Genomic DNA, 22950 nt, shown 5'->3' with positions numbered 1-22950 from the left:
TCACACAGAAGAGTGCAGTTCACAGAATAATGGTTTGCTAGTTGGAAATAAAGGGAAGGACTCTAAGCTAGAGGAATCAAGAACATTTGTAGCGTTGCTTAGGGACAGCGTCATCACGTTCAGAAAACAAAACGTTCCAAGTGACAACTTAAGAAATTGTGCTATTTCTAAATTCATTTCTAATTCAAATTTGACTTCTTTTTTTTAATTTCTTTATTTAAAAAGGGACAACTCACATTAATCAACATGAGCACAGAGTCCAACAAGTAAATGTGCCAGATTTCACCATAAAGGCTGATTTTCATTTACAGTCCCAACCCGTTCTCGCTTGCCTAAAGGCAGTTTTATGCTTCTGCGTCGAATCGACGGCGTACCCTCGCAGACCCATCTGTGTCTACGCCGGACCCTACGCCGTAGCCTGACATGCACCTCTCGAAAAATGTAACTACACGTCACAGTAGTCGCAGCAAGTATACACATCAGGCCACTACGTAGGCTACGGCGAAAGCTCTGCGTGGAGCCTATGCAGAACCATAAAACAAGCTTTCCCCGCGCTGCCTGGAAGACGACATTGGGGGTTTAAAACACCAAACACCGTCAAAAGTAACGCCAAGAGTTCCGACCAAGCATGTTTAGATATGACAATAACAAACGCCAAAGGCACATGCCCAAGCTTCCGTATTTGACGTGATGGGAGTGAGAATGTGTTGGCTGTCCCTAGCAGGTTGATGGCTTAAAATTAAACATTAGCACCTTTGATCATATATCATTCTAATTGGGAAATACTGGGGCCATTCATCAATGACTTAACTTCCACCTGTAAGTGGGAAAGCGCAGACCATTTCCTGCACGTTTGAGACCCACAGCACATCCAGCCAAGGCAAAAACACATTTCAGCTAGGCGCTCCTTGTTCACCCCCACCGCTCACCCAAATACCTCTGACGCTACTAAAAATGGATCTCCGAAAAATCTCCTCTCTGGTTTTCTCTGCAGGCCAAAGAAAACTTCCTGAAATTGTGTCCCCGGTTTCCTTTAACTTTGTACTGTATGTCCCGTGTGATGAGAATGAGAAGAAGGGTAGTGCCTTTCTCCAAATGTGAGCAACAATGTAGCTGAACTCAGCCCAAGACCTCTTTCTTTTTTAAATATAAATATAACGGTCACACAGGCCAGACCAGGGCCAGCCAAAGGAAACAAAACAAGACCGACCAATCAAAGCCACAGCCATTGTCCTAAAGTGGAAATAAAAGTAATGCTAGAACTCTCTTTATTTGACACGTGAGACAGTTTGGTATAGCAAAACACTCCCTTTTACCTTATCAAAGCAGAAGTTAAATAGCTCACCATACTATATTCAGTACAGATAGATTTATAGGAGCCATACAATAATGCAGATTTTCTCTAGAGATTGGAAGCATGGATGTGTACATCACTACTACTAGATGTACTGATTGTGTTACGGTAAGCGATGTAAAGCATTAGTTACACACACAGAAGACAAGCCATCATTAGCGGGAGAAAAATGACTTCCATCTGGGGTAAATGATCTGTATCTTGTATTAAATTGTTCGGCCTATGGTTGAAACACACTTTGTCTGCACCATTAAGACTCCCCAACAGCCCTCCAACCAGATTGCGGACAGACCAAAGGTCTTCTCGTATGCAGAAGTGTGTAACTTGCACGCATTTCCTGTATTCATTTTTGGCTGGACCGGAGGGGGACCAGCCCTGTAAATGCAAAAGTCTGCTGCTCTGTCACTGGGTCTTTTGCTGAGTGAGTGATGTAGTAACACCATTGGTCGGAGTGAGTGATGATGTCGGTCGAGTTGGAGCTTCCCCATGGTAACGTCCTTCACTGTCGCCAATCAATCAGCTGATTATTTTTCCCTCAATACGCAGTTGACGTTTCTGCCACTGCCGTTTTAATGCACAAAGTGTGTGTGTGCGTTGTGTGTGGAGTTAAAACTCCAATAAGATAAACTACTTAAATAACAGAAAGGAGTACACATTATGAAGAAAGGAAAAAAAAGATCATCATTATTATCGGTGCACCGAAGAGAGCAGAGAAGAAATAAACAGTAAAGTTGTTAGGTGAGAGTAAATGTACAGTGTAGGTTTCGGTTTGTCCAGGAATGGTCTGGTCTGTTTGACAAAGTAACATGAAGTACACACTTCAGATGAGCAATCCAGAACTACAAATTATTACATTGCATTGAATTAATTAAATTAAAGCAATTATTTGTTTCAAATGTATCTCAAAAAGTCCCATGGCATGAAAATTCAATTCAATTTATGAGTTTTTTTTAACATTAATATGAGTTCGGCCAGCCTGCCTATGGTCCCCCAGTGGCTAGAAATGGTGATAGGTGTAAACCGAGCCCTGGGTATCCTGCTCTGCCTTTGAGAAAATGAAAGCTCAGATGGGCCGTACTGGAATCTTCTCCTTATGAGGTCATAAGGAGCAAGGTTACCTCCCCTTTCTCTGCTTTGCCCGCCCAGAGAATTTGGTCCACCCGTGAGAGAGAGACATCATGGCTTTCAAACGAGCAAAGTGGCAGTTGGTCAAGGCCACACCCCCACCCTCCACCCTCCACCTTGCACCACCACCCCCTACATTAACCTGTAATTTGATATACTACTTCAGTACACAACAAGCACATATTGCTGGGACCACTACAGATTTACATTCAATATCCAGGAATCCACATTAGTCCACACCTTGTCTTGTTTTATCTATGAAAGTGTCAAACGTATATTTCTTAATCTGGTATATAAATAAATCGGTGTGCTCGGTTTGACCTCAACACCTGAATACACTGGCTTTCTATTTCTGCTGACTTTCCGCAATCAGAATATCTAATGAGACTTTCTGCAGACCTCCTGCAGGAGTCGTCATTCGCACAGCAAGGTGTAGCACGCCTTAGGAAGCGCACTGAAGTTACCTTCCTGACAGACTAACCTCCTGGTCCAGTCAGTTCGGCCAAGGGCTGGCTCTCATCTCCGCTCTCATCCAAAGTTGTCTTTGATCATATATAATATGCTACCAAAGAGCGTGCGGAGGGTCGAGGTTTAACGGTCAGGAGTTGTGCCTGCAGCACCTCCTTTTATCTTCAAACCGTCTTGCAGCTCACTGCTCTGCCCTCTCTGAATTTGCTGAATGTTCAGAACCTTCAACCTTACTCTGTCTGCCTAATTCAGGGGTCAGAGGTCACTACACAGGAAATGTGCTACTGTACAAAGAGTATCAGGGCATGCTGAATCCAATTCTATAATGTGCATTAAACTGTCGACAGAGACAATCATATGGGACAACTTCATAAGAAATCCAATGGCCTGAAAGGGCCCCTAACTCTCAACCTAAAGAAAAAAGAAAATCTATTCAAAACATTTAATTGAAATCCTAAAAGTAGAAAATTTCTAATTACAGTTTTGAATTGCAATGTTGAGTCTTTGGATGAGGTTCCATGGGATACTTAGTTGTCAATTAAACTATTAAATGAATCGCCAACTATTTTGATTTCCGATTTAATTAAAATTAACTGATTCCACCTTCCTAAATTACATTTTTCTTTTTGTTTCTTCACTCCTAAACTGAATAGCTTTGAGTTGTGGACAAAACAAGACATTTGAGGACGTCTTCTTGGGCTTTGGAAAACACTGATCGACATTTTTCACCATTTTATAGACCAAACAACTAATCGATTAATCAAGGAAATAATCGACCAATTATTCGAAAACTAAAATAATCGTTAGTTGCTGCCGTACATACATGTGCATCTGAATCCCCGCTGCAATCTAATATTGCTATCATAATATTCACTTAAAGATAATGAATTCCTGACTTTGTGTATGAGGTAATTTATAAAGCCACATAAAACAAATGATGGCGTCGCGGGCAACGCAACAACCTTTTACAGCCATCAAACCAGAGCCAACAAGTATCTGCAAATAAATGTAATAAATTATGGTTGTGGGTTCCAGACGGGTGTGGTCTTCCACATAATACAACAGAATGGATGCCAAAAATGTTCAACAATCAGAGGAAACTATTTGAAAGTCCATTTAGCATCCTTTTCTGTGATTAACTGTCTGGCATGATTTGTAATGTCCTCACGTAATGTAAGCGCCACGCGTCTGGTACTCCAAACAGCCCAAAAAAAATGCATACATCATGTTGTGAAGTTTGTATTGGAATCAAGCTCTCAAGTGCTGTTTTTCGTGGACGCTGGACAGAATTTCATAATTGTCTCTTACTCTACTCCCGACACATTTGATTTAACTTGTATTTGGTACAACACTCCCTTTGCATTTAGGAAGAAGCAGCTCTAATGAGTTCAAAAGGTCCCGGTTTCCTGCCCCCCCCATCCTCCCCTGTATGCACACGCACAAACAAGTAGATCCATATTTTTTCTCCGTCCACACCTCCACACATAAGCTACCATAACACCCATTCTGATTTATTTCCATCTAATCTATCCTGTTCAGGTTCTCGCATTGCCAGACCTTCCTTCACAACGCTGCGGAGGAGGGTTTGGCAAGTCCACACAGCATTCCGGGATTGAAAAAAAAAAACGTGCGCTGGTTTATTGTGTATTTCTTTAACCCAATCACAATTGTCTTGGGTGGTGCAAAGTGCCGTGTGGAGCAACGGTGCCTATGCAAATTAGACTCGGGAAGGAACTTGTTTTGGTATAACGTGTACGTTCAAAAGTAGTTTTAGTCATGCAACAGAAAACTCAGATTGGACAGATAGTCTAGCTAGCTGTCTGGATTTACCCTGCAGAGATCTGAGGAGCAGTTAACCATAGTCCACCGGAGTTTAGAACGCCAACACAAAGAAAGCAGAAGGTGATGGACATCCGGTTGAAATGAGGGACATCCGGCGGCACCTGAACAATCCCAGAAATGAAAGGTCATCGATATACACTAGTTCACGAGGAGCTGGAGCCAATAACAGCACACATTGAGTATGGGTACATCTGGACAGCTTACAACCTAACACACACCACCTACAGGAAGTTAAGAGCTTTCAGTTTACCAAAACTGCTTGTCTTTAGATTGTGGAGGAGGAACTGCAAACTCCACACTACAAATTCTGGGGCTGATTAAATCAAACCCAGCACCTCCTTACTGAGTCTCAAACTGCTTTTACAGGATAACCTGTAAATAGGCCTGCTAGCTTCTCTTCTGTCACGGCTACGAACAGGAAACTGATACAAAATACAAGGCAAGGACCACATGACCGACAGTGCCAGCATCCATAGGCTACTTGTACTTTGAAACTGCACATCTTCGTGTGCAGCAAGAAATAATTCTTCACACGGGGAAGGTTCATTGACAGTTCATTTCCAAAGTGGCGTCACCAACGGACGCCGCTCTGGGCGCATTGGATAGTCCTTCAACCAATCAGACCAACGATCCAGGTGACGCTTTTCACATCCAATATCCCCCAAAAAAAATGTGATTTTGGTTTTTGGTGTCGTCCCTCCACTCCCTACTTTTTCCCTGCAGGTGTTGCATATTGCAAACTTGTTAACTTCTGCACACATGCTGAAGAATTTCCAAACAGCTGACATGTTGCAGGTTAATTCACGAGGTTCCCTACATGTGCGAGAATAGCGCGGACATGCGCTTCACACCGCGAGCGGGTACGCGCCACACACGGCGGGAAAGTTGAGAGAAAGGAAAAAGAGACGGAGTCCTGTCGCATCCGTGTGTGCGTGCGTCCTTGAGAACTGTAACTCGTATAACTTATGTTGTCAGTTAATCGTAGCGTTGACCGGCATGAAATCGGCATATGTCAGACTGACCTGCCGGTCGCTGGTCATGGCCGAACACGTGAAGCACGGCTTTGGTAGCCGTCATGTTGAATGTAAACAAAAAGCTATCGTCGTTGCGTAAAGCCCGCCTCAATGGTTGTGATTGGTGTAAAGCCCGCCTCAGCGGTTGTGATTGGTGCCTCGATTTTGGGGACATTGGAAATGGGTTTGAATGGGCTCTTGGCCAGACTGACTTGCAGAGCAAATCTCAAATTTGCCCAAAGTTCGTCAGGGTTTACCCAGGCTACCAACTGATTAGTCTACAAGTGTTAGGCAACTAAGAATTTATTTAATCTATGACATTCAAGTTTAAGTGGTCCAGTGACAGTTGAGTATGCATGCACAATAGGAACCTGAAATCAAAGAAGTTAAATGGAATTCAGCCAACATTTACTTCATTATTTACACCTGTGCTTTTCCTACTGTGACTGTGTACTGTAAGTCAAATGGTCTTCCGTGAAAAAGGCCCATCTCATTTTGTTGTTGTTGTACTTTAACATTCACACTTCCTGTGTACACACTTCCAATGTTTCACAATAAAGGCCTTCCAGGGAAGAGAGGAGACTCTGCCGCCTGAGGCTTTTAATATAAAACAGATATTAAAAAGCATTGGATCTGCAGTAAAATGTAAACAGCAACATCATAGTAACACAGTAAACCAGAGCTAATCAGAAATAGAGTCTATTTAATATATGTTTAGAACCGGGGAAATAAAACCTAAGTGCTGGGTTTGAAAATAGTCCAATTTAAACAAAGAGGTTCTCTCTTCAGTTGAGGTCAACAAAAGCCCTGGCCATTATTTGAGAATTTATGGTACACACACATACAAACAAATGATAACTACCTTTGGGGAGACTTGTCCCACATATCCACTGTAGATACAGCTGGAGCAGCTCAAATGAGAAAAATGTTTAAACAATAGCCATGGTCTACTCCTCCCCCCCCCCCCCCGGCCCTGCATGTTTGAAGAGCAGGAGCAGCCCGCAGTATAGACTCCAACGTTTGCGGTTAATGTTTGAAAAGCTACTGAAGTGCTTCCCAATTAATTTAAACTGCACTGTATATCTTAGCCTGCTCAATTTCTCCCCAGCCATGCAACCTCAAGGATATCAGCCTGTTCGCTATACGTGACACTAATGGGCAGATTCCTCTAGAATTTGGATGATTACCACATGACACAGTCACACTGATATGGAGGCGTGCACACACACACTCACACACACATATATATACTCACTGCGAGTATAAAATAAAAAAATAAACACTGACCAGACCACACACATGCTGCAGTAAAAGACAGAGCAATGTTTTCTCTGGGATAGCAAACAGTATTAAATCATGCAGCGTATCGTTAAATAGATCTCAATGTTGATGTAATTATCAAAATGAGATTCACAAAAAGGTCAAATTCTACGTGAAGTACACGAGCAAATAAAACTGTAGCTTGCTGCGGCCACTTGGGCACTCATCCAAATGGAGATGATGAAATGATGCTGCGTGATGTAGCCTATTGTATGCGGACTTAATGAAATGAGACGACGACATACATTCATTATTATTTAGTTGCATCATATTTCTCAGTGGCATGTTGGTGTCTACAGCAGGATGTGTGTAGGCACCTTGTTTCCAGTAAACAAGAAGACTCTCTTATATAGAGGGCTAATAATCAGTCCAGACACACACATGCACACTCAAGCAAACTACATGCAGTTTCTTTTTTTTTTATCATATTTTAGACTAGAAAATGGAGAGTTAATCATTTTATTCAATTGGTTATGTATTCAATTGACAGAATTCAGCAACTATTTTGGTAATTGAATAATTATTTTAGTCCAGGAAAAATGCCAAATATTTGCTGGTTGACATTTGTAGTTTTAAGTGAAATGTCTCGGCAATTATTGGATGGATTACCATGACATTTGGTGCAAACATGCATGTCCTCCCCAGGAAGAGGTGTAATAACTTTGGTGATTCTTTTACTTTTCATATAGCACCATCATCAGGTCAAAGTCAGAATTTTTCCAATACGTTGGTTCAAATACAAATACCTACAAAACTAATAACATTCCCACCAGCCACAGCTGTACTTTGTGTTTGGTGCTAATTAGCAAATGTTAGCATGCAAAATGGCTAAACTAAGATGGTGAACATTATGACTGCTAAACATCAGCACGTGAGTGAGCAGCATGTCGGCATGCTGATGTTAGCTTTTAGCCGCAAATAGCCTACAGCCTCATTGAGCCACTAGCATGGCTGTAGATTCTTGCTCACTACTTAGTGGACCTTTTTTAAAAAAAAAAAAAAAAAGATCAAATAAATGGAATCAACCATAATTTGAGTAGGCTATAAGAGCAGAAAAAAACTGTCCCTTTACATTTCATTTCTATTTTCAGGAAACTTAATTAAGAACAAGTACATGTTTACGCTGACGACATGGCATGATTTCTGACTGACAAATACCTGCAAAACCAATAACGTTCCCTTTTAACGTTCCCGTGCTAATTAGCAAATGTTAGCATGCTAAACAGCTAAACAAAGATGGCAACCATTATGACTGCTAAACATGAGCACGTGAGTGAGCAGCATGTCGGTATGCTGACGTTAGCATTTAGCCGCAAGTGCAGCCTCATTAAGCCGCTTGCATGGCCGTAGACTCTTGCCCAATACCTTTTTAAAAAACTAAATGATTCACAAAAGTTGACAAAATTCACAGAGTCATTGAGTGAAAACAATTAGTTCTTGCAGCCTGAGTGGAGACTAAGATAGAGGCAGATAGCATGCAGCAAATCCTTTGCATCTCTCATCCTCACTGTAAAACCTCTAAGTGGCTGTGTCATTAACAAGACTAAAGTGCAACATATATTGGCACCAACCCTGATGCTACTGTGGAATCTGTTTATTAAAACCATTTATTCACATGTTAATTATTCAGGGTTCCGTTTGCACATCCTTTGAGGGAAGGCCTGGCCACACACTCTGAATCACAGCAAACACTCATCAAGACAAATAACCACCTACTGGATTGTAAATTAATGTGTGTTGAAAGCTTACTGAGGAGGGGAAACAAGGTGGACACTCAGACAGTTCAGTCCAATTAAACAGTCTGAATGTGTACACATTGTGACTGGCTTGTAGCTACCGCTGTCAGAGCATCAAACAGCAATGGCTTTCCTCTTTGTGTGTTTGCATTATGGTATTATTACATACAGTAAGGCCTAAAGGCCTAATAATGCGTTCCATTTATACAGTAACTCGGATTTTTCATTGTGGGGATAGCGCTAGCCAAGTTAGTCATTGTTAGCAATACCAGTTGATAACAACGCATTACGCCATTTTTTGTGACGTGTCCACAGATAGAAGAAGAAGAAGAAGAAGAAGAAGAAGAAGAAGAAGAAGAAGAAGAAGAAGAACAGGACTGTGTTTACAACTATAGTGAGACACAAATAAAAAGTGCTAATAACTGTTTGTTACTACAGCTTTAACTGTTGATGCACGGGGAATCCATATTGGATTTTGAACTCTGGGTACTGCGAGCTTTTCCAAAGAGTTCTGAGCTCGGAAATCCGAGGTCAGGGGGCTTGTTCCCGACTTTGACTTTGAAAATCAGCTATCCTAGTACAAATGGAACGCACTATAAAGCTTGAATTCATTATCCAACCTTCTCGGCAAGACGTACAGCACAATCAAATAGCCTATTTAAAACATTCAACAGAAATCAATATAATATTTTGCATAAATCTTTACACTATATACATAATATCACAAAGGTTTTTAGGGGAAAAAAAGAAGTAAGCCTTTGCCACTTAAACGTCTCCACAGTCTGAACCCAGTTGGGGTGATGATCAACATTTATCAAACACCGCTGGAGTGCAATTTATTCCTAGTGGGTGGGTGAGCAGTGCTTATGAGATATTTGGAGTGATTTTTCTCAGATTGTAGAGATTACAAAAAGGAGGGAAAAAAGCTAGTCACTTTTGTAGAGGACGCCTTCATTTCTGCCAACATGCAAAAATGAGAACAGTCACATGAAACCAACAGAAGCAATTTTCACAACAGATGGAGAGAAAGCTTGAAGAAACCCTGAACTGTGAAGAAGATACTGTCTTGGTTAACAGCTCGGCAACTGTGTACTATTTTGGAACTACTGTTTTAATCAGTATGAGATATTTCTATCAGAACAAAGCAAAAGTGCAAGGAGAGTGTGAAGCAAATTCTTCCAAGAGAAGCTTTTGATGCATGGCCTCTTGCTCTCTTGCTATCTTTTTAAATAGCATAACAAAACAAGAAATAACTCCCAAGATGGAAATAAATATTGTAAATCTTTCTATTAAATGATGAGGTTTCCAGCATCCATCTGCTACTTTTGTAATTGCAGAGAGAAGTGAAACACAGGAGAGAGGTAAGAGGAAGAAGAAGACTCTGTCCTCTCGGTCTCTCCAAACTTGGTCAGTAAACCGGTTAAACCCATGGTGCTCACATGTTTTGCCTCAACTGTGACCCAGCAACTGTCTCTTGTAAAATAACAATAAAGCCATTCATATTACAAGAGTATGCTTTGATCCATTTAAGGCTTCATCTTACTTCATGTCCTCTCAGGTAAACAGATACAAATAAAAGCAGCCAGACTTTTACACACTAAAAGGGAAATCTAGATCCTTCACCCTTGGTGAACTACATAACTGCTCTCTAACATCAGACCTACTGTGGAGCACAGAACAAATTTAAAACGATTGAAAATGCAGCTGTTAAAATTAGCCATGAATGTGTTCTGGGATTTTAATCAGATTAAATAGTTGGTACTTTTTCAGTGTCCTTAATAAAAACTATAATGAACGTGTACTTTTGTCAATATCAAGGATAGAAAATTGAATGAATTTGGTAAGAGCAGAAAGAAAATTGTCTCTTTACATATAATTTCTATTTTTTATTTACAGGAAACTTAAAAGGTGCTGTAGGTAGGATTGTGAAGATCCAGGATTTAGCTAAAGCCCAAAAACAATCTCCTAAGCCCCTACCCCCACAAGGGAGAATGAATGCATAAGCAGTGATTGACACGTCACACGCAGTTAGACACCTCTGTCCAAACTGGCAGTGACAGATGCCGCCCACAAAGAGCCTGGGTCTGTCCGAGGTTTCTGCCTAAAAGGACTTTTTTCCTCCTCGCTGTTGCACCAAATACTTGCTCGTGGGAAATTGATGGGTCTATGTAAATTATAGTGTGGTCTAGACTACTATCTGTAAGTGTCTTGAGATAACTCTTGATACTATAAATAAAATTGAATTGAAATGAATTAAGAACAAATACATTTTTACACTGACATCATGGCATGATTCCTGATTGACAAAGTGACATACTAATATGTATTTAAAATCATAGATTGAGTGATCTCTTGTTTTAATCAAGTGTTACATCAATTGATTCAGACGGGTCAATAATACTCTCATTTGTCTGCTGTCCCTGTTAATAACATCTGACCTTTGACCCGCTGAGGATAACCTACCGCCACTCTGCTCTCAGAGTCTGTCACATATTCTTCCAGTGGTGGAAGAAGTATTGAGATCCTTTACTTAATTAAAAGTACTAATACCACACTGTAAAAATACTTTGTTACAGTATTTAAAGTATTAAAAGTAAAAGTACTCAATGCAGAAAAATCCTCACATTTTAGAGACTGGAAACGATCCGTGAACCATCACCTTATCGTGGTGGAGAGGTTTGTGTGTCTCTGTGAACCTGAGGGCTGTGTTGTCTGGAGCTGTGTGCTCCTGGTAGGGTCTCCCAAGGCAAAGTGGTCTCAGGTGAGGGGCCAGACAAAGAATGGTTCAAAAACCCTATGGAAAAACAAGGTAGAGATGGAGTGACCCTGCCCGGAGGAAGCCCGGGGCCCCCGTCTGGAGCCAGGCCCAGACGGCGGGCTCGTCGGCGAGCGCCTGGTGGCCGGGTTTGCCACGGAGCCCGGCCGGGCACAGCCCGAAAAAGCTACGTGGCTCCCATCTCTCCAGCCCATGGGCCCATCACCTGTGGGAGGAACCGCTGGGGTCGGGTGCGCTGCCACATGGGTGGCAGTGAAGGTCAGGGGCCTCGACGGACCAGACCCGGGCAGCAGACGCTGGCTCTGGGGACGTGGAACGTCACCTCTCTGTGGGGAAGGAGCCGAACTGGTGCGGGAGGTGGAGCGCTACCGGTTAGATCTGGTGGGGCTTACCTCTACGCACGGTCTCGGTTCTGGAACCGTACTCCTGGATAGGGGTTGGACTCTTTTCTTCTCCGGAGTTGCCCAGGGTGTGAGGCGCCGGGCGGGTGTGGGGATACTCACAAGCCCCCGGCTGAGCGCCGCTACGTTGGAGTTTACCCCGGTGGACGAGAGGGTCGCCTCCCTACGCCTGCGGGTTGTGGGGGGAAAACTCTGACTGTTGTTTGTGCATATGCACCAAACAGGAGTTCGGAGTATTCGGCCTTCTTGGAGACCTTGAGTGGAGTCCTGCATGGGGCGCCAGTGGGGGACTCCATTGTTCTGCTGGGGGACTTCAACGCACACGTGGGCAATGATGGAGACACCTGGAGAGGCGTGATTGGGAGGAACGGCCTCCCTGATCTAAACCAGAGTGGTTGTTTGTTGTTGGACTTCTGTGCTAGTCATGGATTGTCTATAACAAACACCATGTTCGAACATAGGGATGCTCATAAGTGTACTTGGTACCAGAGCACCCTAGGCCGAAGGTCAATGATCAATTTCATAATCGTTTCATCTGATCTGAGGCCGTATGTTTTGGACACTCGGGTGAAGAGAGGGGCAGAGCTGTCAACCAATCACCATCTGGTGGTGAGTTGGGTCAGGGGGTGGGGGAAGACTCTGGACAGACCTGGTAAGCCCAAACGTGTAGTGCGGGTAAATTGGGAACGTCTGGAGGAGGCCCCTGTCCGACAGACTTTCAACTCACACCTCCTGCGGAGCTTTTCGTGCATCCCTGTGGAGGCTGGGGGCATTGAACCCGAGTGGAGAATGTTCAAAGTTTCCATTGCTGAAGCTGCGGCGAGGAGCTGTGGTCTTAGGGTCTTAGGTGCCTCAAGGGGCGGTAACCCACGAACACCGTGGTGGACACCGGTGGTCAGGGAAGCCGTCCGACTGAAGAAGGAGTCTTTCCGGGATATGTTATCCCGGAGGACTCCGGAGGCAGTTGCAGGGTACCGAAGGGCCCGAAGGGCTGCAGCCTCTGCCGTGAAAGAGGCAAAGCAGCGGGTGTGGGAGAAGTTTGGAGAAGACATGGAGAAGGATTTCGGTCGGCACCAAAGTGCTTCTGGAAAACTGTTCGCCACCTCAGGAGGGGGAAGCGGGGAACCATCCAAGCTGTGTACAGTAAGGATGGGACACTGTTGACCTCAACTGAGGAGGTAATAGGGCGGTGGAAGGAGCACTTTGAGGAACTCCTGAATCCGACTAATACGCCCTCTATGTTAGAGGCAGAGCTGGAGGATAACAGGGGATTGTCGTCGATTTCCCAAGCGGAAGTCACTGATGTAGTCAAACAACTCCACAGTGGCAAAGCCCCGGGGATTGATGAGATCCGTCCAGAAATGCTCAAGGCTCTGGGTATGGAGGGGCTGTCCTGGTTGACACGCCTCTTCAACATTGCGTGGAAGTCTGGGACGGTGCCAAAGGAGTGGCAGACTGGGGTGGTGGTTCCCCTTTTTAAAAAGGGGGACCAGAGGGTGTGTGCCAATTACAGGGGTATCACACTTCACAGCCTCCCTGGTAAAGTCTACTCTAAGGTGCTGAAAAGGAGGGTTCGGCCGATAGTCGAACCTCGGGTTGAGGAGGAACAATGCGGATTCCGTCCTGGTCGTGGAACAACGGACCAGCTCTTCACTCTCGCAAGGCTCCTGGAGGGAGCCTGGGAGTATGCCCAACCGGTCTACATATGTTTTGTGGATTTGGAGAAGGCGTATGACCGGGTCTCCCGGGAGATACTGCGGGAGGTGCTGCGGGAGTATGGGGTGAGGGGGTCTCTACTCAGGGCCATCCAATCTCTTTACGACCAAAGTGAGAGCTGTGTCCGGGTTCTCGGCAGTAAGTCGGACTCGTTTCAGGTGAGGGTTGGCCTCCGCCAGGGCTGCACTTTGTCACCAATCCTGTTTGTAATATGTATGGACAGGATATCGAGGCGTAGTCGGGGTGGGGAGGGGCTGCAGTTCGGTGGGCTGGGGATCTCATTGCTGCTCTTTGCAGATGATGTGGTCCTGATGGCATCATCGGCCTGTGACCTTCAGCACTCACTGGATCGGTTCGCAACCGAGTGTGAAGCGGTTGGGATGAGGATCAGCACCTCTAAATCGGAGGCCATGGTTCTCAGCAGGAAACCGATGGAATGCCTTCTCCAGGTAGGGAATGAGTCCTTACCCCAAGTGAAGGAGTTCAAGTACCTTGGGGTTTTGTTCGCGAGTGAGGGGACAATGGAGCGGGAGATTGGTCGGAGAATCGGCGCAGCTGGTGCGGTATTACATTCAATCTATCGGACCGTTGTGACGAAAAGAGAGCTGAGCCAGAAGGCAAAGCTCTCGATCTACCGGTCAGTTTTCCTTCCTACCCTCAACCAATGGTCATGAAGGCTGGGTCATGACCGAAAGAACGAGATCCAGGGTACAAGCGGCCGAAATGGGTTTCCTCAGGAGGGTGGCTGGCGTCTCCCTTAGAGATAGGGTGAGAAGCTCAGTCATCCGTGAGGAGCTCGGAGTAGAGCCGCTGCTCCTTTGCGTCGAAAGGAGCCAGTTGAGGTGGTTCGGGCATCTGGTAAGGATGCCCCTGGGCGCCTCCCTAGGGAGGTGTTCCAGGCACGTCCAGCTGGGAGGAGGCCTCGGGGAAGACCCAGGACTAGGTGGAGGGATTATATCTCCAACATGGCCTGGGAACGCCTCGGGATCCCCCAGTCGGAGCTGGTTAATGTTGCTCGGGAAAGGGAAGTTTGGGGTCGCCCTGCTGGAGCTGCTCCCCCCGCGACCCGACACCGGATAAGCGGACGAAGATGGATGGATGGATGGATGGATGGAAACGATCCAAACAGTGTTTAATGGTCTAATCATTTCAGCTGGACTTGTAGGCCTGTATATTGTTGGGTAGTTTAATTTATAATAAAACATTGTATTTTACTGTATATACTACATGTGTTTTGTTGCAAAAATCTCAATTTGTAAAGTAACTAAAGCTGTCAGATTAATGCAGTGGAGGAAACAGTACAATATTTCCAGTAGAAGTAGAAAGTGGCATGAAAAGAAAAGACTCAAGTAAAGTACCTCGAATTTGTACTTAAGTACAATACTTGAGTAAATGTACTTAGGCTACATTTACATTGCTGCATTTTGGTTTAAAAACATATCTTTTGCTACGTTTTCACCTGGCATTCTCACTGCTCTGGCGTTTTCTGAGCCCCTAAACCGGAGACATTTGAAAACACTTCTGACCCCGTTTTGGTTTGGAATCTCCAGGGTTGTGTTGCAGTCTCAACGGCCGCAAACGGAGACCTTCGGCAACACCGACACTGACGCCAATGTTTTGCCGCCTGATTTGGATTTGGTCTCTGTGAATAAGCTATTATCGTAACCAATGGCAACTACTAGCAACGGCCGCAGTATACATGCTGCCTCCTGTTTAGCCCCGGCACGTGCATGCCCGGGATACGAGAACGTTGATGAGATATGCGGTTTGGGTGTGTTAGTTTAAACGGATATGAGTTCTTCTACTGGAGTTAAAAACACTACTTATGAACAGAGATCGGTTTTGGCTCAAAACTCTGCTTAACTTGCTCATATTATGCTCATTTTCAGGTTCATAATTGTATTTAGAGGTTATATCAGAATAGGTTTACATGGTTTCATTTTCAAAAAACACCATATTTTTGCTGCAGCTCCTCTTTTCACCCTGTGTGTTGAGCTCTCTGTTTTAGCTACAGAGTGAGGCATCGCACTTCTGTTCCATTTTTGTTGGGAGTCACACTTGCGCAGTAGCAACCCGGTCTCACAGCAGTTCGTGAAATTGTCACGTTATTTTTCATCTACTGATTCGTGTACAACAACACGTTAATCTCGTCTTTTTCTTGGTGGCCATCACAAAACGGTCTATACGGACCAACCAACCTCCTTACACGGATTTTCGGCATTTCATACTACTCGCTACCGTAGTCGTGCTGTGATCACGACATATGCTTCCCATTTAAATACGTTAGTTTACATTTTCGTGCTGACCACCACGAAAAAAATTTCCCTGTGAACACGAATCAATAGATTAAATAACGCGACCATTTCACAAACTGCCATGAGACTGGGTTGGCAGTAGCTAGGTAAAGACTGCTAGCTAGTCAGCTGCAGAGAATGAGGGAGTGCTGAGGAAGTGATGAGCATTTGTCTCTGAAGTAAAGGCTGGACTACAATAGAGCTGTTTGGAGCAGTTTGTGAACAGTGTTTTCTGTTGGAGATGGTAAGTCCCTTTGGGGTGGACTTTGGGCTTTTTCACTTTGTAAACCTATAATGTGCACAAAAAAAGATATATAACACAAAAGAAGGAAAGGGGAAAAAGCCAAAAAGCATAATATGCGCACTTAAAAAACCAAAACGTAGCAATGTAAATAGCCTTAGTTACATTCCGCCACTGCATTCTTATGCTCAACGAGCCAGAGGATGCATCCTTCAGCAGTTAACCACGCCCTCATCAATCACCTCCCAAGGGGGGGGGCATTCACGAGGAAGACTGAATAAACGTCACCTGCACGATGGGAACAACAGGAGTTACGAAACCTTTTAAAGGAAGCCTCCTCCTCACACCTCTGACATCTACTTTTCAGAATGAGCGATTGCAGACGGCATTCTGAATTCTGATACTGTCTCTGGCCTGAGCCGAGGTCCACTCAGCCTATTCAGCCTGCCTCTAAAATTCCTCAGGGTAGATAAATAACGTTTGGTCAAATAGAAAAAAAAAAAAAAAAAAAGACCTGCTGCTCTCAATAAAAAAACATTTAGACAGCCTGGTGAGAATAAAGCGCCTGTCACAACCACTGCCACAACAATAAAAATAGCCACTACTGTAAGACACACAATATGCTTGTAGCCTATAGGAGTTATAGGAGCTTCTCAACAGCAGTGCAAACAATTGGACAATCTGACTTTCTACCGTTATATCAAAATATAATTCTAAACTATAGGTTTTACTTTGTTGTTTGAAACTAGATAGAAATGGATTGTGTAACACTAAAGTAGTTACATACAGAGGTACATAGTTACATTTAACTATGTATTTAATTTTTTATTTTTTTATCCTAGGTGTGAAAAGTGTATAATTCAAGAAGGAACAGACTGCAACACTTCTTCGTCATTACCTCCGCCACTTTTCTTAACGCTGCGAGATAGGCCGTGGCCTATGGTGTGGCCATGAAATGTGTTTCCAATCCAATAGTATCTATAGAAACATGATCATCCCTCAGTTTTGGGAAACCAAAAATATGCCAGCCTCGTCCGTTTCTAACAGATCTGGCACAAACTGAGGGCTTCTGGGGTGGGAACCCATGATGAAGCGGCAAAAGCTACATTCAGTGTCCTGACCAGAGAACAGTGATGGGCTTTGTTCCTGCTTTGCTCCCATGGGACCCAGTTTGACTGATGGTAATGGGCTTGTGTCCATATGAGGGAATCCAGGCCATCATCCAACATACAGGGACCCTCCATTAAGAGGACGCTTTCTGGGCTATAGAGACAAATCACATTAAAAGATTTCCCCCTAGGGGGGTTAACAAAGTTGCTGATGTGCTTTTGACTTGCGTGCCATGCTGATTGTGATGATAAGTATTCAGATGTAGCACCTAGTAAGGTTTAATAAGTTGCAATGCTAAAATAATGAATGCAACATCATGGAGGGCGACCATAAACAATGAAAGAAATGGACACAGCGATGCCATATACTTCATCGGAGACCAGTGAAGTCTATTGGAAGCACATTTCCGGTGATGGCTGAGCGTTACTGCGCAGCCTCAAACTGAGCTTGATGACGTAAATGTAGGGTTAGGGTTAGTAGATGTTTGTACGTCTTCTGGTAGTTGTGCCAAAAGAAATCGGTTTGTGGATAAATGTGACTTCACGTGAATTCAGTTGCCACATAAGTATTTCCAGTCCATCAAAACGTTACTGAAATATTTTGTTCCGATGCTTTTCATGGACTCTCTATGGGCTTCACCCTTGACTGTATGCCTCCATATATCATAATTGATATATTGATATCGAAGCGGAAATGTAATTGAATCGGAACCCGGTGAATGGCAATCAAATTGATTCGGGAAATAATTAGTGATGCCCAGCCCTAATTGCATAAGCCGCTGAAATTGTTAGCTAAAAGTACTGACTCAACAGTTCAAATAGTTAGCTACTGTAAAAGTAATGGATAAACGGTTGAAACAGTCGTGCTTCACTCCAAGTCATAGTACTGTAGTACTATTTCATGCCCAACCAACCTAAATATTGACAGTCTACCTTTGTGTAATGAATCCTTTTGAATTTGATACACATTGGGAATTGATGAAAGAGTACCTGAGTTCATCTGACTGGCCTGAAGGGGTACCTCAGGCCCAAAAGGTTTGGAACCACTGCTTTAATAAAGAGAACCTCATTTTATTTTCACTACATACAAAAGAAAAACCTTCTCTGGGATCACCATGTTTCCATTTCTGCCTCAAAAGGTCCACAGCTGCAGCACAAGTGGCTGGCACACACACACACACACACACACACACACACACACACACACGGGTTATCAAGCTTGTCAATCAGCTGCCGATTCACCACAACCCTCAGATCTAGCCAGGCAGCCAGGCAGCCAGGCAGCCAGGCAGCCAGGCAGCCAGGCAGCCAGCTGGGCAAGACCAGGGAACAGCTGGCCGCCACTTTCAACTCACTGAGGCTACCTGGCTTGGCATCAACTGCTAGCAACAGACACATCTCTGCCAAATGCTGCATGCGGCGGCACGGATGGACAGGCTGTACCCAGAGAGCGAGGTGAAGGAAGGGATAGGGCACGCAAAGTACTGCTCCAAGAGGTCAGCCTCCACAAACCTTTGGCTGAATGTCTTTAAAAGCCTCCAGTGCTGGGAAGATGATGGCAGAACGGTTTAATGGCACTAATAAGGCCCAGGGAGACAGGTGACATCATTCTCTACAGGTTGACCGGCGACATAGCCACCCAGAAAGGAGTGGAAGAAGGGCAGAATTACTCCACTGACATCACAATCTGAATTTAACTGTCAGGTAGTGAGGAAGACGTGGGTCAACTGACTTATATGTAGAATATTCAAAGCAGTCGCTGTGTGTGTGTGTGTGTGTGTGTGTGTGTGTGTGTGTGTGTGTGTGTGTGTGTCTGTCTGTGTGAGCTTAATATGTGTGCTCTATGTGAGCAAGAGCGTGCATGCATACATCTGAGGATGATTGACTGACAGGGAGAGAGTTATTAAGCCGTCCTCTCCGTGTGATTTCAGCCCCTCTGTGATTTCCTCATCATCAGCCAATGTCAGCGGCACCATCAGGTAGAAAAGCAGTGATCACTGGGCTGGACGGAGCTGAAGGCAATCAATAGATGACTTCAGGGGGCAGGCGGGAAAACAAGACAGCCATCATAGAGCTCACCATCAGGCTGCACGCAAACAGGCCTCCGGGAAATTGTATATGATGTGGGACTCATCGACATGGACTCGGCGCGGTAAGTCCACGCGTCAAAGGCGATTGAGGTTAAGAATAAAGGCTGAGGGGTGAAAACCATTGGCAAGCCTTCTACAGAGTAAACCCCCGACGAGGACCTCTCAGTTCACCCACCTTGTCCCCCTTTTGCCTTGTCCATGCTACAGAGCAATATGCAGGGGCGTCAGACTAGGGGGAAAAAGGGGACTGAGGGCCCAAAAAGATGCTAGAATGAATAGCTGTGGATGCGGGTAGGGCCCCATAGAAAATGCCTTTCTACAGGGCCCAGAATTTTGTGCTACGCCCCTGGCGATATGGCTCACGTGATGACAGCTATTAGGACTCTGGGGAGGACAGAACAGTAAAGAGAGCTTGATTTAAGTACTCACAGTTTTTCTAGGGCTGCCAAGCCATAGAAGGAGCCATTCCTTAGCAGGGAGATCTTGTTGTTACTCAGGTTTCTGTTTCGGGGCAAAAGAAAGTAGGGAGAGAAGGTGAGGTGAGCATACAGAACAAGTGAAGGGAGGTACATTTAGAAAATATCACAAAAATAGAGCTGCAGGGAAAAAAAGAAAATACGTATTCAAATGGGTGAAAGATTGCTTATCCTCCGACTGTCAATATGTTGGCCAAAGATAAGGATGTATGTCTGATGAGATTGCAGCTGTGGATTACTCATCCTGGCCACGTCTTTGTTTTTGTTTTTTTACTGCCGTTTGTGGTTAAGATGGGTAATGATCCACCCCCCCATCCTCCCCATCCTCTCCACTCCTCCATGTCAAAATATCGGCCTAATAGAAAAGCTTAAAGAAACGCCGGTTCAGCATAATTCAATCATCCATTGCTCACATTACAAGAGAAAACAAATCGATGAAACGCACCACAGGGATCTTTAAGTGATGAATACATATTCAGAGGCGATGCAGGGCCTCTATTAGGATTATTTCAGTGACCGACGTTTCTTTTTTCTTTACTATTTTTTTTTATGAATTATGTCTGTGCTGAACGGTAAAGACTATATGTTCTTCAAGAGACGCATTTGTCTGGCAAGAAAAGAAAAGTTGTGCTCGTACAGGACTTCTTGCTGAGTGTGTTACTGGCACGCGCGCGCACACACACACACACACACACACACACACACACACACACACACACACACACACACACACACACACACACACACACACACAATCTTGTCCCATTATTCAACACACTGGGCCTTGGGACTTGAGCTTTCCCTCAAACACACCAGAGTCAAAACATGGACCAGAATACAATCACGTAAACACACACGCTCCTTCGCCGATATTATTATTCTTGTGAGGTCTTACTGCTGAGAGTATTTATTCCCTAACCCCTACTACCACAATCCTCCGTACTCTATGGTTAACTTTAACCTTTAACCTAACCCACAAAACCTAAATCTTGTAGGAATGAGATTGACACAATGTTAACTTAACAAGAAGTGTAACAACACTAAAACGCACATCCAGTACAGTGCAGTGTTATGATCCCACAGTGACTTGTTAGACTGTGTTACCTGCTGCTCAGACACAGGACCAAGTCTACTCATCCACCCAGCTAATAACGTCCAAACACAGTGATACAACAGGGCATTGCAGGTAGTCATGTACACCACACTGGCATTAAGAAATGTTTTTGCATGGGTATTATAGGCAAGGGAAGCAAGGTTTTTGTGAAAATCCTTTAAAAAAAATGACATTACATAGGGACATAATAAATAAGATAGACTCAAACACAATACAAACAAGGAATACAGTTGCAGCGCAGTCATACATTACCCCAAGTTTTAAAGGTCCCATGACATGTGGCTTTTTGGATGCTTCTATATAGACCTTAGTGGTCCCCTAATACTGCATCTGAAGACTCTTTCCCGAAATTCAGCCTTTGTGCAGAATTACAGCCACTAGAGCCAGTCCCATAATGAGCTTTCCTTAGAATGTGCCATTTCTGTGTCTGTAGCTTTAAATGCTATTGAAGAGGAGAGGGGGGGGAGTGGAGGGTGGGGGTGTGGCCTTGACCAACTGCCACTTTTTTTGTTTGCAAGCCATGATGTCTCTCTCTTTTTCATGTGCGGGCCAAATTATCTGGGCCGGCAAAGCAGAGAAAGGGGAGGTAACGTTTCCCCTTATGATGTCATAAGGAGAAGATTCCAGATTGGCCCATCTGAGCTTTCATTTTCTCAAAGGCAGAGCAGGATACCCAGGGCTCAGTTTACACCTATCGCCATTTCTAGCCACTGGGGGACCATAGGCAGGCTGGGGGAACTCATATTAATGTTAAAAAACCTCATAAAGTGAAATTTTCATGCCATGGGACCTTTAAGGCACTGGAATATATATTTTTCAATGGAGTCCTCCTTGAACACAATATCTTCTGATTAACCATTTCACTTCAGAGATTTCTGTCTGTGCGGTTAGAAATAGCTGATGTCACGCACTCCTGCGCACCAATCAGTGTTTAGATTGATTTCAGTCGAAATGTGATGACAGTTGTGGGGTTGCTTCTCATTTTGCCAGCCCACTGTCAATCACATCTAAACAATCAACACAGCCCTGATGAAGCAGATTACATGGGTTTGGGGCTTTGAAACCTTTATTAGGGTTTTGCAACCTGGAACTTAACTGGTTTTATTCCAAAAAGCAATACAATCCACTGTAGGTGACCCAGCATCAAACAGCCCACGGACAGTTAGCAACTAGCTAATAAACAAATGAAGGATTTAGCATGTACAGAGTTGGTGGAGACTAAAACAGAGCTAAAAAAGTTTGGGAGAACATTGGACTGGCATTTGGATTGGATTGGCATTTGTGGTGACAGAAGCAAAACTACTTAAAATGAATGTTTCTCTGTGTCTGCTGGATGGGTATTTACTGGAGGCATGTGTTTGCTAACACATTCGCCATCTCAACTTTATAACTTAATAATATGTCAGTGAGCTTGTTGCACTGGCACCAAGTGGACAAAAACATCAATTAAAGCTATAGTGCGTAGTTTCTGTTTCCCCCATGAGGAATTCTAAGTAATGACAACAAAACTGTCGGCGCGTCCACATGATTCAAGCCTCACGTGATCGCGCACGCGTCCCCACTCCTCCTCAACGCAGCTGCTAGTAGCTCAAGGAGGACACGGAGGATTAAAAAAACATGATGGACTCTTCAGAAGAGGTCATTATCTTCACTCGAGTTCCTGCGCAGGAAAGTTGCCCGGACTACACAATCTTCTGAACATAGCCATACTGAGAAATACAGAGAGTTGTGTGGAGCTGATAGTCTTGATTAGCTTTGTAGCAACTCATTTTGCAATGGCTTGATATTAATGACGTTCATTAATATCAAAAAGTTACGCACTAAAGCTCTAATGCAGGTCTAACTATGATTGCTGTTGACTATATGGGCTTTAAT

At 44.2% G+C, this 22950-nt stretch overlaps 1 protein-coding gene across 1 annotated transcript in view; it reads right to left on the bottom strand.

Moving 5' to 3' along the window:
- The window catches only part of adgra1b (adhesion G protein-coupled receptor A1b), a 223123-nt gene that overhangs the window by 184191 nt on the left and 15982 nt on the right, over nt 1–22950 (bottom strand). The window contains 1 exon segment of the mRNA XM_028604301.1: nt 19915–19986. Within this exon segment, the coding sequence (XP_028460102.1) occupies nt 19915–19986 (72 nt within the window).

Source organism: Perca flavescens, chromosome 17 (assembly GCF_004354835.1).
Source record: "Perca flavescens isolate YP-PL-M2 chromosome 17, PFLA_1.0, whole genome shotgun sequence".
In the NCBI taxonomy this organism is placed as follows: Eukaryota; Metazoa; Chordata; class Actinopteri; order Perciformes; family Percidae; genus Perca; species Perca flavescens.
The sequence above is the reverse complement of the archived record's forward strand: the minus strand, read 5'-3'. Positions and strand labels throughout refer to the sequence as shown.